This window comes from Dendrobates tinctorius, unplaced genomic scaffold (genome assembly GCF_039654945.1).
Source record: "Dendrobates tinctorius isolate UK_male_01 unplaced genomic scaffold, ASM3965494v1 ptg000022l, whole genome shotgun sequence".
NCBI lineage: Eukaryota > Metazoa > Chordata > Amphibia > Anura > Dendrobatidae > Dendrobates > Dendrobates tinctorius.
In genome coordinates, this window is record NW_027361690.1 from 30,340,712 (window position 1) to 30,357,014 (window position 16,303).

General features: G+C 42.2%; 1 protein-coding gene across 3 annotated transcripts in view; it reads left to right on the top strand.

The window, feature by feature from the left end:
- Positions 1-16,303, top strand: part of EFL1 (elongation factor like GTPase 1) — a 475,933-nt gene that overhangs the window by 437,704 nt on the left and 21,926 nt on the right. For 2 of the 3 annotated variants that reach the window (XM_073568560.1, XM_073568561.1), the window contains one exon: positions 160-344. The exons of the other annotated variant lie outside the window; for it this stretch is intronic. In XM_073568560.1, coding sequence (XP_073424661.1) covers positions 160-344 — 185 coding nt within the window. The remainder of the gene's footprint in view (positions 1-159; positions 345-16,303) is intronic. 3 annotated transcript variants of the gene reach the window in all.

The window sequence follows — 16,303 nt, forward strand, 5'->3', positions numbered from 1 at the left end:
TTTGTAATCGCAAAATTTGTATTAATTGCTTTAAAAAATAATTGCGGAGCTTGGCTTGCTGGGTAGATTATTTCTTCATTCCTCATGGCAATCATTATGGTGGTGTTTTTGGGCAACGTTCTTGGCTCACATTTGTCTGTCTTTTGAACGTCTTTGCAGGTCGTGTGTATGGTGTCCTGTCTAAGAGAGAAGGTCGCGTCTTGTTGGAGGAGATGAAAGAGGGAACAGACATGTTCATTATTAAGGCAGTGTTACCCGTGGCCGAAAGCTTTGGCTTTGCTGATGAAATCAGAAAGAGGACAAGTGGCCTGGCCAGCCCCCAGCTGGTGTTCAGTCACTGGGAGGTAAACACATTATTCCTTCTGAATAGTCGTCCCATCAAATGAGACCATCGGAGAAAATGTGGCAGATGGGTGCCCCCTCTGTAATTCATTCACGTTAATATTTCATGTGATTTTTCCGCCCATAGACTTAGGAAATAATGCAAATATTGTTTCTGCATCAGTTTAATTGTCACATACATCAGATGAGAGGGCGCTATTGTGTTAGAATTTCACTGTTATGCAATTAATAGTGACCAGATGGTAAACACTTGCCTGTCCATAAAGGATCACATATATTTACAGGCTGTTTGGTAGAACTAACTATATTGCTTATATACAGATGGAGCAACTTGACTGTTACCTCGTTACCTCCAATAATGCAGCAAGCTTGATATTTTCAATTGCAAGTGATGTCATAAATATCAAGTCAATGCTTGCTACATGTGTATAGAACATGTAACTGAGGGTGGGGTGTTTTTTTTTTTAACTACCTCTTCTTCTGTACATTTTTTTTTCTTGTTTGTTTTAAAGCACCACTCCAGTTTTTTTTATTTAAACGCAGGAGTGGTGTCGCTAATTTAATTTTTCTGCAGCTAGTCTCATAATTACCTGCTGCCGTCTTCATCTGTTATCAGCTCCGTTCTAGTTGATCTTCGGCAGTTTGTGACCTGCCAGATTGCTCGAGTGTTTGCTGGGCGATCTGGAAGTCCCATCTAAATGTAACCCTATGAGCCTTAAGAAGCCTAGAACGAGGCTCACATAGACTTCCACTGAGCGTTTCTTACTTCTGGTAAGATGATGGCCCAGAACCGGAGTGGCGCCGGGAAGAGCTGCAGACCGTGGTGGATAAGTATAAGATCAGGGAACCTACATTGGTGGCACCACTCCAGCACTGAAATTAAATAATTAGTGCTGGAGTGGAGCTTTAAAGCCGCCCAACCCCTTTAAACATTTGCATTTTGATGCAGATTTGCTGCAGATTTTTCTTTTCTTTTGCACCAACCCAGATATTCAAAGAACTAGACGTGCCAGAGATCATTGTGCTTTGTAAACTAAGAGAGCTTTTGGATTATATACAGTAATTATTTACTAATGCAATAAAAAAAAGATTCCCACTGCCAGGCATATTTTTAATCACTGTTTTGTCTCTGAGCAAGTAATTGGCATGCACCTTATTTGTAGCAATAATGGAGTGGGGTACAGTCTTACATATTTTCAATTTGTCCCACCAATGAGTCCACGTTACTGAAGTACTGCTGCAGAAATGTGCCCGGTTCAGTGTTCTTCTCATTACGGTAACAGCTGATCGTGCCTCGCAGGCACACCCCGCGCCCAAGCCAGATGTTGGGTGCCTGTCTGGAGCCAAGTCGGATTTCAGGAGTGAGGAAACATTGAAATTTTAAGACACATTACTGCCCAGTGGGAAATATGAAGGACTGGGAAAGAGAAGAAAAGAGGAGAAAACAAAGAACCCATATGAAATACAGAGTGCAATTACGTAAACTCCTCTCAATAATAATTTCCTTTTAAAAATGATTCCTCTGCCTTTTGTTGATCTTCAGGGTTGAAGATAAAAATAGTATTTCCAGTGATCACACACAATGCTTTCACTGTGGATGTTTTATGTGCCAGCAGTAGGACCATATCCTAAAATGTGAATCATAGAATCATAGAATCGTAGAGTTGGAAGGGACCTCCTGGGCCATCTGGTCCAACCCCCTGCTCAAAGCAGGATTCGCTAAATCATCCCAGTCAGATGTCTGTCCAGCCTCTGTATAGAATCATAGAATCGTAGAGTTGGAAGGGACCTCCTGGGCCATCTGGTCCAACCCCCTGCTCAAAGCAGGATTCGCTAAATCAGAGTCAGAATCAGAGCCAAGTACTCCTGAGATAAAATTTTGCAAGCAGTAGTCAAAAAATGGGTTTCCCAACTGGTGTCCAATTAAAAATTATGATAATATCACACCTATACATACCTGTCACTCAAAGCATTTAGAAAAGCATGGTCTTTGATATAGTTTAAAATGTCAGGAACTGTCTCGATTCTCAATGCACTGTAACTTACTATCTGCTCTCTTTGAGTGGCTTTTCCTTTTCATCAGTATTCTGCCAGCACTATAGGTGAAGAAACTTCCTTTCCGTCAAGTTCTACCTTTGCATTGTCCAATGGCTTGCCTGCTAGAAGTGAAAGCCCACCTCTGTTATGCCTTTATGCAATCTGACAGACAGACGAGACAAAAGCCCCCGTCACACATTGCGATGTCCCAGCGATCCCACCAACGATCCGACATGGATGGGATCGCTGGGACATCGTTAGGCTGATCGCTGGTGAGCTGTCACATAGACAGCTCCAGCGATCAGGACCAGCGACGCTGGTTTTTAATGTAAACGTCGGGTATCCAGGAGCCACGGCACCTGGAAACCCGCTGTTTACCTTGGAAACCGACGTACACACTGGTTTCCAAGGTAAACATCGGGTATCTAGGAGCCGCGCGAGTCCTGGATACCCGCTGTTTACCTTGGAAACCAGCGTTGCTGATCGCTGGTCTCTCGCTGCGACACGCAGCGATGCGTGCTGAGCAGCGGGAGACCAGCGATGGAAAAACAGCCAAGGCCGCTCGAGCACGATCAACGATAACCGGCAGGGGGGCCAGTCGCTGATCCCCGTCACACACAGCGATCTCGCTGGCGTGTCACAAAATGTGTGTGATGGGACCCAAAGACCCATCTCCGCTTCCCATAATCCATTTTGGCAACTCTGCTGCTCCAGACCGATCAGTCAGTGGAAGGTATGTTAGACAGAATGGGCATATCTAATGGCCGCTCTTTCAGGGATAAAACGCCATGTTTAAATAAATTGATTTGTTACAGTTGTCTAAAAGTAAAGTGACTATTTAACAATGAACATGAATAAAAAATAGTGTATGGTCTTATGATGTACAGCTGAGAAGTGTATGGTCTTATAGTGTACAGCTGAGAGGTGTATGGTCTTATAGTGTACAGCTGAGAGGTGTATGGTCTTATAGTGTACAGCTGGGTGATTGTATAGCCTTATAATGTATATCTGGGCAGTGTACTTTATTTTTCTTGCTACCAGATTGTATATTATGCAGCACATATTTGTAATAAATCTACATCATACTGTAATAATCAGTCCGTCTTAGAAGTCAGAAATATTTATAGCCCTAGAGGTTACCACTATGCGCGGTATTTGTTTTCTTATATATTTCTCTTATATATATTAAAATGGATCTCATCTGTCATTTCAGGCAAGTGATTAAACTTGTCCTCTGTGACACCTGACATTTCAGAGACTAATGTATTTCCTTAATAAAATGCTTTAGATTGTGTTTGCCAGTCTGGATCCGAGAATGCATTTGTCTTCTTGGTGTAGTATCGTATTATCCTCTCTGTGCCTGCGAAAGAAAGAAAAGCTTTCTTTGTGGCAGAGGAGACTGGTACATAGCTTTGGAAATTGTATTGCCGGCATTTTATCAGTCTCACTTAGGAAGAATAAGTAAAATACAAACTACAGCGGGATTGCTAAGGGGTTTTATTTAGACCTGGTCCCCGAGCGGTCGTGTACTAAGAAACTCTTGACTGTGTAATGGTGTTGACAAATGCAGAACGGCTGAAATTTATTTCATTTATTAGCTCCGTTACAATTGAAAGTCCTCCACTATTTTCCCTGAAAAGCCGAAATTGGAAGCTCATGAATTAAAGGCGTTGACACATGCCGGTGTATGGTAATCAGGGATGAGGATTGCACTGTGTATGCCTGATGTCAGACTACCTTTTCTTTGGAGCTTCACTTTTGCCTGGTGTAGATATTATGACATTTCTCTAATTAACTGAATGCACTTTGATTTGGAAATCGATCCCTGAGAAGTCGCCCACTTCTGTACTTCAGCAATTCAAATCTCCCAATTTGTTCCACTTCTATGACTTTTCTCTCCAAGGCTGGGTTCATGGCAGCGAGTCGCTGGCCAGTGGACTTCACAGTAGTGATCACAGTAATATGGTAAATTCTGCGGAGATGGAGGGCAGCAGTCAGAAATGTCAGATGGACAATCAGGAAAGTATTCTCGAGCTACAGTACAGCTCCACTCCAGAAGCTACGCTTGTGTATTTACATAGATATCCTGGAAACCATTTGTTTAATGCCATGTTTAATGTATTTTTAAGCAAAGTGCGTGGGCACATCCATAAAACGTGTTGGTAAAATGACAATGAATATTAATGAAAAACCTAACACAAGAACTGAATATAGTAAATTAACACACAAAAGGTTTATCCAGGACTATTTTATTTACTTTATGCCTAAAATCTCACTGGCCAGGAGTTGCTAACTACCTACCTGTTCTACCCAGCACAGAGCAGTCATTGACCGCTCCTGCCCCCAATTCAGCTGTTCCACATCAATAGAGCAGCTCTCCCTCTTATGGGCTGCTCTGTCAAGAGGGTGTGACTGCCGACGTTGCGTTGATTGACAACCCGCTCTTCGCAGTTAGGCAGCCAGGAGTCGGCTGTCAAGCCATAATCATCAACATTAATAGAAATAAACACTTGAAATAGATCACTCTGTTTATAATGACTGTATATAATGTATGAGATTCACTTTTTGTGTTGAAGAACTGAAATAAATTAACTTTTTCATGATATTCTATTTTGGTGAGAAGTACCTGTGTGTATATATGCCCTGGCTCGTATATGCCCTGTGGAAAATAAATTAAAATAAATTATATACCAAGGCTTCTAACACTATTATACAGTCATATGTTAAAGTTTGGGCACCCCTGTTAATGTTAACCTTTTTTCTTTATAACAATTTTGGTTTTTGCAACAGCTATTTCAGTTTCATATATCTAATAACTGATGGACTCAGTTATATTTCTGGATTCAAATGAGGTTTATTGTACTAACAGAAAATGTGCAATCTGCATTTAAACAAAATTTGACCGGTGCAAAAGTATGGGCACCTCAACATAAAAGTGACATTAATATTTCGTAGATCCTCCTTTTGCAAAAATAACAGCCTCTAGTCGCTTCCTGTAGCTATTAATGAGTTCCTGGATCCTGGATGAAGGTATTTGTGACCATTCCTGTTTGCAAAACAATTCCAGTTCGGTTAAGTTTGATGGTCGCCGAGCATGGACAGCCCGCTTCAAATCATCCCACAGATGTTCAATGATATTCAGGTCTGGGGACTGGGATGGCCATTCCAGAACATTGTAATTGTTCCTCTGCATGAATGCCTGAGTAGATTTGGAGCGGTGTTTTGGATCATCGTCTTGCTGAAATATCCATCCCCTGCGTAACTTCAACTTCGTCACTGATTCTTGCACATTATTGTCAAGAATCTGCTGATACTGAGTTGAATCCATGCGACCCTCAACTTTAACAAGATTCCCGGTGCCGGCATTGGCCAGACAGCCCCAAAGCATGATGGAACCTCCACCAAATTTTACTGTGGATAGCAAGTGTTTTTCTTGGAATGCTGTGTTTTTTAGCCTCCATGCATAACGCCTTTTTGTATGACCAAACAACTCAATCTTTGTTTCATCAGTCCACAGGACCTCCTTCTAAAATGTAACTGGCTTGTCCAAATGTGCTTTTGCATACCTCAGGCGACTCTGTTTGTGGCGTGCTTGCAGAAATGGCCTCTTTCGCATCACTCTCCCATACAGCTTCTCCTTGTGCAAAGTGCGCTGTATTGTTGACCGATGCACAGTGACACCATCTGCAGCAAGATGATGCTGCTGCAGGTCTTTGGAGGTGGTCTGTGGATTGTCCTTGACTGTTCTCACCATTCTTCTTCTCTGCCTTTCTGATATTTTTCTTGGCCTGCCACTTCTGGGCTTAAAAAGAACTGTACCTGTGTTCTTCCATTTCCTTACTATGTTCCTCACAGTGGAAACTGACAGGTTAAATCTCTGAGACAACTTTTTGTATCCTTCCCCTGAAAAGCTATGTTGAATAATCTTTGTTTTCAGATCATTTGAGAGTTGTTTTGAGGAGCCCATGATGCCACTCTTCATAGGAGAATCAAATAGGAGAACTACTTGCAAGTGGCCACCTTAAATAGTAACATAGTTAATAAGGTTGAAGGGAGACTTTAAGTCCATCTAGTTCAACCCATATCCTATCCTAACTTGCCCTAACATGTTGATCCAGAGGAAGGCAAAAAAAACCCATGTGGCAAACAGTAAGCTTCACATTGGGCAAAAAAATTCCTTCCCGACTCCACATACGGCAATCAGACTAGCTCCCTGGATCAACGCAATATTAAGGAAACTAGTGTATATACCCTGTAATATTATACTTTTCAAGAAAGGCATCCAGTCCCTTCTTAAATTTTAGTAGGGAAAATACCTTTTCTCATGATTTAATACACCTGGCTATGAAGTTCAAAGCTCAATGAGGTTACAAAACCAATTTAGTGCTTCTGGAAGTCAGTAAAAAGTAGTTAGGAGTGTTCAAATCAAGAAAATGATAAGGGTGCCTATACTTTTGCACCGGTCAAATTTTGTTTAAATGCAGATTGCACATTTTCTGTTAGTACAATAAACCTCATTTGAATCCAGAAATATAACTGAGTCCATCAGTTATTAGATATATGAAACTGAAATAGTTGTTGCAAAAACCAAAATTGTTATAAAGATAAAAGGTTAACATTAATAGGGGTGCCCAAATGTTAACATATGACTGTACCTTCCTTAGGTGGCTGTTATAGCATAGTGGTTAATGTGCACAACCACCAGCATGGGAGACTGGGGTTCAAATCCCTGTTGAAAATAATATACCGGTAATATTCCTTGGGCAAGACTACTAACAATATAGTGCCTACCTCAATAAACATGTGAGTCACAAACAAAGAGAGTCATGCTGGCTTGGATGTCTTCCGGATTAACAAGGTCTGCGTCAGATGTTGAGGAGGCAGGACAATCTGATGATAAATGGGCTGCTGGAACAAACCATACATGGACAGGGCAAGAGAACCTGGATCTACTGAAATGCTACTGAAACAGCAGACCAAATGAGAGAGGATATATGAAGCGTATGAGGAAACTCTGGATGTATACAAGACCTGCATATCCACTAACTGAGAAACAGCTAGTCACCAATATTATAAAAAGCAAGCTATTATCACAACTTGAGATGGATCAGCTTCACTGCAGATCTACATACCCCACATGAATAACTGGAAGAACAACATGTGCAACCCCCTGAAATTCCTGATCCAATCCAGCAACTAGAGAGCAGCTGATCTGACTGAAACAGAAGATCTTAGATCTTAAATACCATCAATAACAGAGATCAACTCAGCAAAGAAACACCACCAAAGCTGAGGCCAAGAAGATAAATGCCCTGTTCTCCAAAGAACGCACCACACCAGTGAAATGTGACTGCAAGATCTGAGAATGAAACACGGCAACCACCTAGAGCAAGAATCAGTCACCCTTACAGAAGCAGACATCCAACAGTGGGTCAAGAACATGAAGAGCTTGACAGCACCTGGCCCAGATATGATCCACACCTACTGGCTAGGTGCAGCGGTACATGAGCGCATGGCAAAGCAGATGAACCAACTGCTAGAAGCAGGCCACTACCCAGCTTGGCTAACACGAGGTAGAACAGTGATGATCATGAAGGATCCTCACAAAGGAACAGTTACATCCAACTACCACCCAATAACCTGCCTAACAACAACATGGAAACTCCTGTCAGGCATCATAGCCACCAAGCTACATAACCATACGAACCAGTACATGAATCCAGCTCAGAAATGCATTGCGACCAGCACTAGCTCCTAGTAGATAGAGCTGTCACTCAAGACTCAAGATCCAGACAGACCAATGTCAACACAGCCTGGATTGACTACAGGAAAACCTATGACTCAATGCCATACACATGGATCTGTGAATATTTGGCTCTCTACAATGTCAACAGGATATTAAGAACCTTCCTCAGAAACTCAATAGGGCTAGGGAGAACAATATTGGAAGTCAACTCAAGACAACTACCACAAGTGACCATCAAATGCGGCATATACCAAGGTGATGCATTGTCCCCATTGCTGTTCTGCATAGGTTTGAACCCCCTCAGTCAGATAAATACAAAGTCTGGCTATGGATACAAGTTCAACAGAGGAAGCACCATCAGCCACCTCCTCTACATGGATGACATCAAGCTGTATGCGAAAAATGATCAAGACATCAATTCACTGATCCACCTTACAAGGATATTCAGCGAAGACATTGGGATGTCCTTTGGACTGGAGAAGTGTGACCGGTTGGTAATAAAGAGAGGCAAGGTCGTCAAGACTGATGGAGTGGAATTACCAACAGGGCACATAGATGTACAGACATGCTACAAGTACCTCGGAATCCCACAGGGATATGGAAACCATGATGAGGAGGCAAGGAAAGCAGCAACATCCAAGTACCATCAAAGGGTAAGACAGGTCCTGAAGAGCTATCTGAATGGGAAGAATAAAATGTGTGCCATCAATACATATGCCCTGCCAGTTATCACCTACCCTGCTGACATAGTGTGCAGGCCAAAAGAAGAGATGGAAGCTGCAGATGTGAAGACATGAAAGCTCCTAACAATGCATGGAGGTCTCCTCCCTAAGTCTAGCACCCAAAGATTGTATATCAGCAGAAAGGAGGGTTGTCGAGGCTTGATGAGCATCCAAGCCACCATCATGGATGAGACAAGGAGTATGCAGGAATACATCAGAAAAATGGCATCAAAAGATGAGATGCTGAGAGAAAACCTACAACAACAGATCTGGAAGGAAGAACAGGAACATGAAGTGCCATGGCAAGACAAGTCGCTGCATGGGATGTACCATCGACAGATAATGGAGGTGGCTGACATGGAGAAATCCTACCAATGGCTGGAGAAAGCTGGACTCTGTGACAGCACAAAAGCACTAATCATAGCAGCACAAGAGCAAGCACTAAGAACCAGATCCATAGCAGCAGGAATCTACCACACAAGACAAAACCCAAGGTGCAGACAATGCAAACCTCAGAAACAGTCCAACACATAGTGGCAAAATGCAAGCAGGTATAGCGTATACCGAGCGCCACAACAAAGTAGCGGGAATTGTATATAGGAAGATCTGCGCAGCATATGGGCTACGTCCCCCTAAGTCCAGGTGAGAGACCCCAGAAAAAGTGGTGGAGAATGAAAAGGCTAAAATCCTGTGGGACTTCAAAATCCAGACGGATAAGCAGGTGTTGGCTAACCAACCAGACATTGTCATAGTAGACAAGGATCAGAAGACAGCAAAGATAATAGATGTGGCAGTGCCAAGTGACAGCAACATCAGAAAGAAGGAATATGAGAAGCTGGAGAAATACCAGGGCCTCAAAGGAGAAATGGAGAATATATGGAAGGTGAAGGCAGCAGTGATTCCGGTGGTGATAAGAGCACTTGGAGTAGTGACCCCTAAGTTGTAAAAATGGCTTCAACAGATCCCAGGAGCAACATCTGAACTCTCTGTCAAGAAAAGTGCATTGCTGGGAACAAGTAAAGCCCCCGTTACACATAACGATGTCCCAGCGATCCCACCAATGATCCGACATGATGGGATCGCTGGGACATCGTTAGGCTGATCGCTCGTGAGCTGTCACATAGACAGCCCCAGCGATCAGGACCAGCGACGCTGGACGCTGGTTTCTAATGTAAATGTCGGGTATCCAGGAGCCGCGGCTCCTGGATACCCGCTGTTTACTTTGGAAACCGGCGTACACGCTGGTTTCCAAGGTAAACATCGGGTATCTAAGAGCCGTGCGACTCCTGGATACCCGCTGTTTACCTTAGAAACCAGCGTGTATGCCGGTTTCCAAGGTAAAAAGCTGGTATCCAGGAGCCGCGGCTCCTGAATACCCGATGTTTACATTAGAAACCAGCGTCGCTGATCGCTGGTCTCTCGCTGCCACACGCAGCGATGCACGCTGGCCAGTGGGAGACCAGCAAATGAAAAACGGCCGTGGCCGATACTGCACGATCAGCGATAACCGGCAGGGGGGCCGGACACTGATCCCCGTCACACACAGCGATCTCGCTGGCGTGTCACAAAATCAGCGATCTCGCTAGCGAGATCGCTGTGTGTGACGGGGCATTAAGATTTTGCTTAGAACCCTCAAACTCCCAGGCCTCTAGTAGAGGACCCGAGAATGAGGAATGACAACAAAGGCCACCCCCAGTGGGGGTGAGAAGGAAGTTATTTATATATAGTCACTGATATCGTTTTTAAGCAATAGTGCTGTCCTGTAACACATTATGTCAGTACAATCTTATGTACACTAGAACTCAATACAGATCATGGATTAACTTCCTTTTTGTTTCTTCACTTTTCCTTTGTTATTAACCCGAGGTGGTTTTATTTAGTGCTATTTTTTTTTTTTTTTTATAATTCCTGATCATTATTATATCTTTCTGCATTGTATAATGTATGTGTGCTGTGCTAGCCTTACTGAAACAGTGGTGGCCAAGGCATGTTTCATAACTTTAAGTGGCCTTCAGAACACACTTAGGCATGAACACATTATATACCTGATGTCTGAACAGCTATTTCTCCCAACCCCCCTCCTCATGCAAGCTGGCTTCGCTTGGTCAGGCATGCATTTGTTGAGTATGGGGAGAGGGGCATAAGCCGATGACAGACACTTCTGGCAGTAGTATATCTCCAGGGAGAATAGTAGGATTGAGATTGTTGAAATCCAACTACCTGATCATTCTCCTCCCTGACATCTGCTGTCGGTGCAGGGTTGGGAGATCCCCATACACATTAGATCATGGGTCAGTCCGGTCAAATTCGGTGGGTTTGGCCTGCTAATGTAGGAATATAAAGACTAGAAATTCTGCAAATGCATTTTGATACTAATTGAGTTTTGTGTATTCAGTTACTGCACGCTGTAAACGACATTCCCAGTTAGATGGATCTGCCTAGTAATTGTCTTTTTCAGTTGATGCACAGGCTGTGCAGACAGCCACATAATGAGTTTGTCCTGGCTGCGGTCCCTAGCCTGCTGCAAGCCTGTTCTATTACACAAAGAGTGCTTAGAGCTTGGTGTGACAGCAGGCTTCACCTCACACCCCACCAATCCTTGGTTACCTAACCTGAAGGCTTGGAAAAGTTCAGGGAGTAGTAAGAAAAGGGCTTGTGTTCTCAGAAGATAACTAGGCGTATGCATTTCAGAAGTTTGCATTTCAATTGCAAAGACCATGTGGAAATGATTAAGTATATGGATGTGTGAAGACCTCATTGGCACTGCTGCTCGCTGCTATTACTGAAACCCCGAGCCCTTTTAAAGGGAAGCAGCATACTCCATGCCTAAGTATGCTTTCTGATGTTATGCATGTGCAGGGAAACATATGGACCTGGGCTTGATCAGGACACAGTCGGATTTCTTTTCACTACAATGCGCTCCCAAACACAATCAATAGACTCTTCCAGAACAGGATTTAGTTTGGCCATCTTACATTGAGCCAAAAACAACTCCCAATTTTACAGATCAGCATAATTTTTGGTGACTTTATGAGAGTTCAGTATTTATAAAGTTCAGATAAACTTTGACAGGTATCATTTTTGGCCTACTCACTGGATTCGGTGAGCAATTCAAGGATGAGTGAAGGCGAACCCTGTTGCCATAGGTGGTGTAACCTAATATCTGCAGTTACTCTGTATTATAATGGTTGTGAAATATGTGCCATGTCCAAGTTGAGGCCAGGAAACTGTGTTCTCCTTTGCTTCAAGAGCCCTCACCCCTTCATGCTTTGGGTGGTGTGCCTTTTCTTTTTATGGTATCACTTCAGTCCAGAGTCATACCAGGGTCAAAAAGGGCATGTTCTCCAGCAACAAAGGAAAGACGTTAAAACTTTATTCATACAAGATAAAAAATGGCAGAATATGTATATATTAAAAAAAACATATCCTTACTAGAGTTGAGCAAATTTTTCAAGATTCGGGCCCGATTTATGATTGGTGGCGAATATTGCAAAAACAATATTTGCCTCCGATCATAATCGGAATCGAACACAGCCGAACATCATTGGAGTCAACGGAAGTAAAAATGAACAAATATGTTCAGAATCGATCATCAAACATAAATTCGACACGAGTAGCATACCAATATGGCACAAATATGGAAAATTCAGATTTGGCGGCAAATTCAGATTTGGTGACCGATTCCGAACATATTTGCTCAACTCTAATCTTACGCATTTCAGATAGAAAAACCCTTAATCTTAGCAAGAGATCTCCCTTTTAGACAATTGAGAGCTATTTTACCTGGAAGCCAGACCAGTGCATATTCCGTGCGTCACACCCAGACCACAGACTGTCTACCCTGGATGTCTCCTGGGATACTTTTCTCTAACACAGGAGTGGTGAGTTGAATTGACACTTTTTTGTACATAGGTAGGCTTTCATTCACGTGAGGCAAGCATTCAGTCTACTGCCATGGCCCTGTATATCAATATCTTGAGCAAGGCAAAATGACACCTCCATTGGCATCCAGGGATAATGACTCCACCACTTCTGCTCTTACACAAGTGATGTAGAAGATAATTTTCCAAGGCACTGTGACTATAGATCTGAATTTCTCGAAATGTACTTTGTACATAAGTAAATATGTCCAACAGTCACCCCCTTGGTGGGCTGTCATACTCCATTGAATGAATCAGCAGGAGAGTACTATTTTGTCATCCATCTATGCAAATGTTCAGGTCAGAGAATGTACCGTGGAATTTTGTATTTTCTTGCTTCTCAGACTACAACCGTATGCCCAGATACCTTGCCACATGGTGTGCTTAACCCCCCTGTATCCAACACACAAGGACGATCCCAAAATGCAATACATTCTTTTTATATTTCAAAACCAGATGGATGGAAAAATCTGGATTAAAGCAAATTCAGATATAAAAACAAAGAAAATCCATAGGCAACTTAAAAGGAGCTTAGCGTTACCAAAAAGACATGCATTTCTCAAATAATTATTTCCAAAAGAGCTGCCTAGTTCTTTGTGCGGCAGCTGATAAAAGACAAGCATTGAAATGTATTAATTCCCAACGTGTGTCTCCAAAGGTACACAGCTGAAAACCCCTAAAGGAGACGCAGCATCACACAGCTATTTTCATGTCCTCCTCTTAATATCTGCAACTGCAGAAGGCCTTTGTATAGAAACCTTTAATTGCTCCAAAAATAACACTTGGGGAAAAGTAAAAAAAACAGCCCAAGAAATTCTCCAATTATACAATGAAAGGTACTTTTATCAGACCACAAAGGAGACTCCCGGCATAAGAAGTAACATTTCTGTGGCTACAGGATTCATAGGCAGAGGAGTGTGATTGATGGGCTTGTCTGGTGAACAAATATTATAGGGGGAATTTACACATGGGTCTTCAGAAACCGCCAGCTGGAATAAGGTGGGCCTCCAAATATATAGGGTTCATTGCTGTCACTCCGTGCACCAGGAAATCCAGTAGTATTGTTCTATATTTTGTGCTAATTTCTGTCGCTGTTGATAGTCATACCCCTTCCGGCCGCGAGTGAAGGAAGAAGGTAAAATGTCATTTCGCAATTATGATGTGCACCAAAATTTCAATTATTTTAGTCCGGAAAACATAGAGGGAATGAAAATCATCCATATATCTGTCATCCAGATACAGTAACTATCCATCTATCTTTCTATGTGTGTGAATGTCTGTCTATTATCCAAATACAGAAACTGTCTACAGCTCAGAGAAAGGGAAGGAGGCACTCCGGGACTTGTGAAGCAGAAAACAGTCTGTTTATTTGCCCATGTGCGTTACGACGTTTCGGCTTACATAAACAAACTGAGCCTTTCTCTCCAGTTTATTTTTGTGAGCTGAAGCATCGTTACCCGTGGGCAGATAAACAGCCTGATTTCTGCTTCTCATGCCCTGGAGTGCCACTTGTCTTTTTAAAAAATAAAAAAATATATATATATTTAAGTGGATGTATGGGGTTTACACCCTGCACTTGGGATAGTGCTACCACACTTTTGTTAATCTGTCTGTCTCTGTGTGTCATTCTATCTAGTCTGTCAGGCTATGTATCTATCTGTAACATCAGTTTACCTATAGATCTCACCTTTCTATCAATCCATCATTGTCCACATACATATATTGTCTGTGTCATCCTTCTATTAGAGTTTTCCATAAATCTTTACCTTTATCTTTTACATTCTCTAGATTTCTATTGTTTGTGACTGTCTTTTGACATTTTTATGAGAGTAATATTGATAGTTGTATTCTATACATTGGTGAATTGATCCAATCACATCTATCATCTTCCCATTTTACCTACTTGTCTATGTATCATATATTGTTTCTCTCCCGCTCTTAAGTATTTTCATATTTACCTATTTCTGCGTTACAGATGTCTGTACAGTATAGTTTTCCATCTAGGTATCTAGCTGTCTGTATCGCACGTCATATCTCCTTATTCCTCTATTCCAGCTCTATTAGTGTACAGCATATTTATGTATCGAATCTCGTCTCGATTTATCGCATTTCTATTGCTGATCTTTTTCTGGATGTATCTCATGCCTATCGATATTTCATATCTAATTATCTGTATTCCGGAACATCGCAGTGCAGTCGTTGTGTGCTAGCGTATAACTAAGCACATTGTTGTCTTCTTACATTTCTTGTTTGTTTTTTTAGCTGTTTATTATGTGTTTTATATTGAATGTTTCATTTTATTATGTTCACCAAATAAGCGAGCAGTGTTCTTGTTGCCGGTAACCAGTTAATGCCGCCATGAGTCTGCTTATTAGAAAGACCACCCAGTATATCTTGGGTAATGCTAACCATTTTTCCCTCCTCTGTGTGCCAGGAGAAGACAAAGGTTTATTGTGGCTGTGCCCCCGGCATGTGCGCAGTCAGGGATCACACAGGCCCTCTGGTTCTAAATGGTTAAGGAACGTGCTGGTGTCTGGGGAATGTTTGCATGGCAGACATAGGCTGGTGCATTACCTATGCTTGTGCTGTATCATGTGTCCGCAGCAGATGCATTGTGACAGATTTCCCTTTGGAGGAGCCTGGTGTTTTCACTCAGCAGGAAAAAAAAGATTTGGATAGATGTCTACTTAATGCTAAGATTCCCTCCATCTGTCCCACCCTTAATGGTACCTGTCTGTCCACCAGAGACTTGGGGGCTCCTTGCCAAGTTCCTAATTTAACGCTGAGTAATTTGTCATTTTTTTTTTGCTGTGTATCATACAGATAAGAGTGGGAAGCTTTTCTCATCAATCAATCCCACTTAAAGACGGGAGCGGCATTGATTGCTCATTTAGCTTATTTTTATTGGTAATTTTCCATTTGTGCCAATTCTCATGGGAGGTGCACACTGTATGCAAAATTAACCTGTTCGGTTATTTCGGTAGGACGCGTCAGCATGCAGCAGACAAAGGATCACACTAGGGCGGGAGCTTATTCCGTGTTATTTTCTATAGCCAAGGAGGCTTGCTGCATAATTACATAACGTATGTTCAATGTGTGCATAGTGCAACCGCAGAGCTCATACTGTGGAATTGAAGAACATTTTAATCTGGCCGCATTACATCAGTATGAATTTCCTTACAACGTGATAAAAAGAACTTTGTTTTCCTGGAAGGCAGGAGTAAGAGTAATGATGTGGAAGTCTGCTGTCCATTATACATGTATTCTACCCGAGCAGCGTGGCTGGAGCAGGGAACAATTGACTAATAGAAAGTCATCTATCCTACAGGCTCAGGTCCTGCTAGGTGCAGATTGCTATTCAAGGCCCCCAAATATACCAAATGGTAGTTATAAATAGGAGATGCTATTGGTTGTCTAAAATGTCTATTATGTCTATTGTTTTAGAAACATTTTAATTCTGTGCTTCCTCCTTTCCCATATAGAGGGAATGTCTCTCTACATATTTTTGTTCATAAATGTAGGCTACATTCACACTT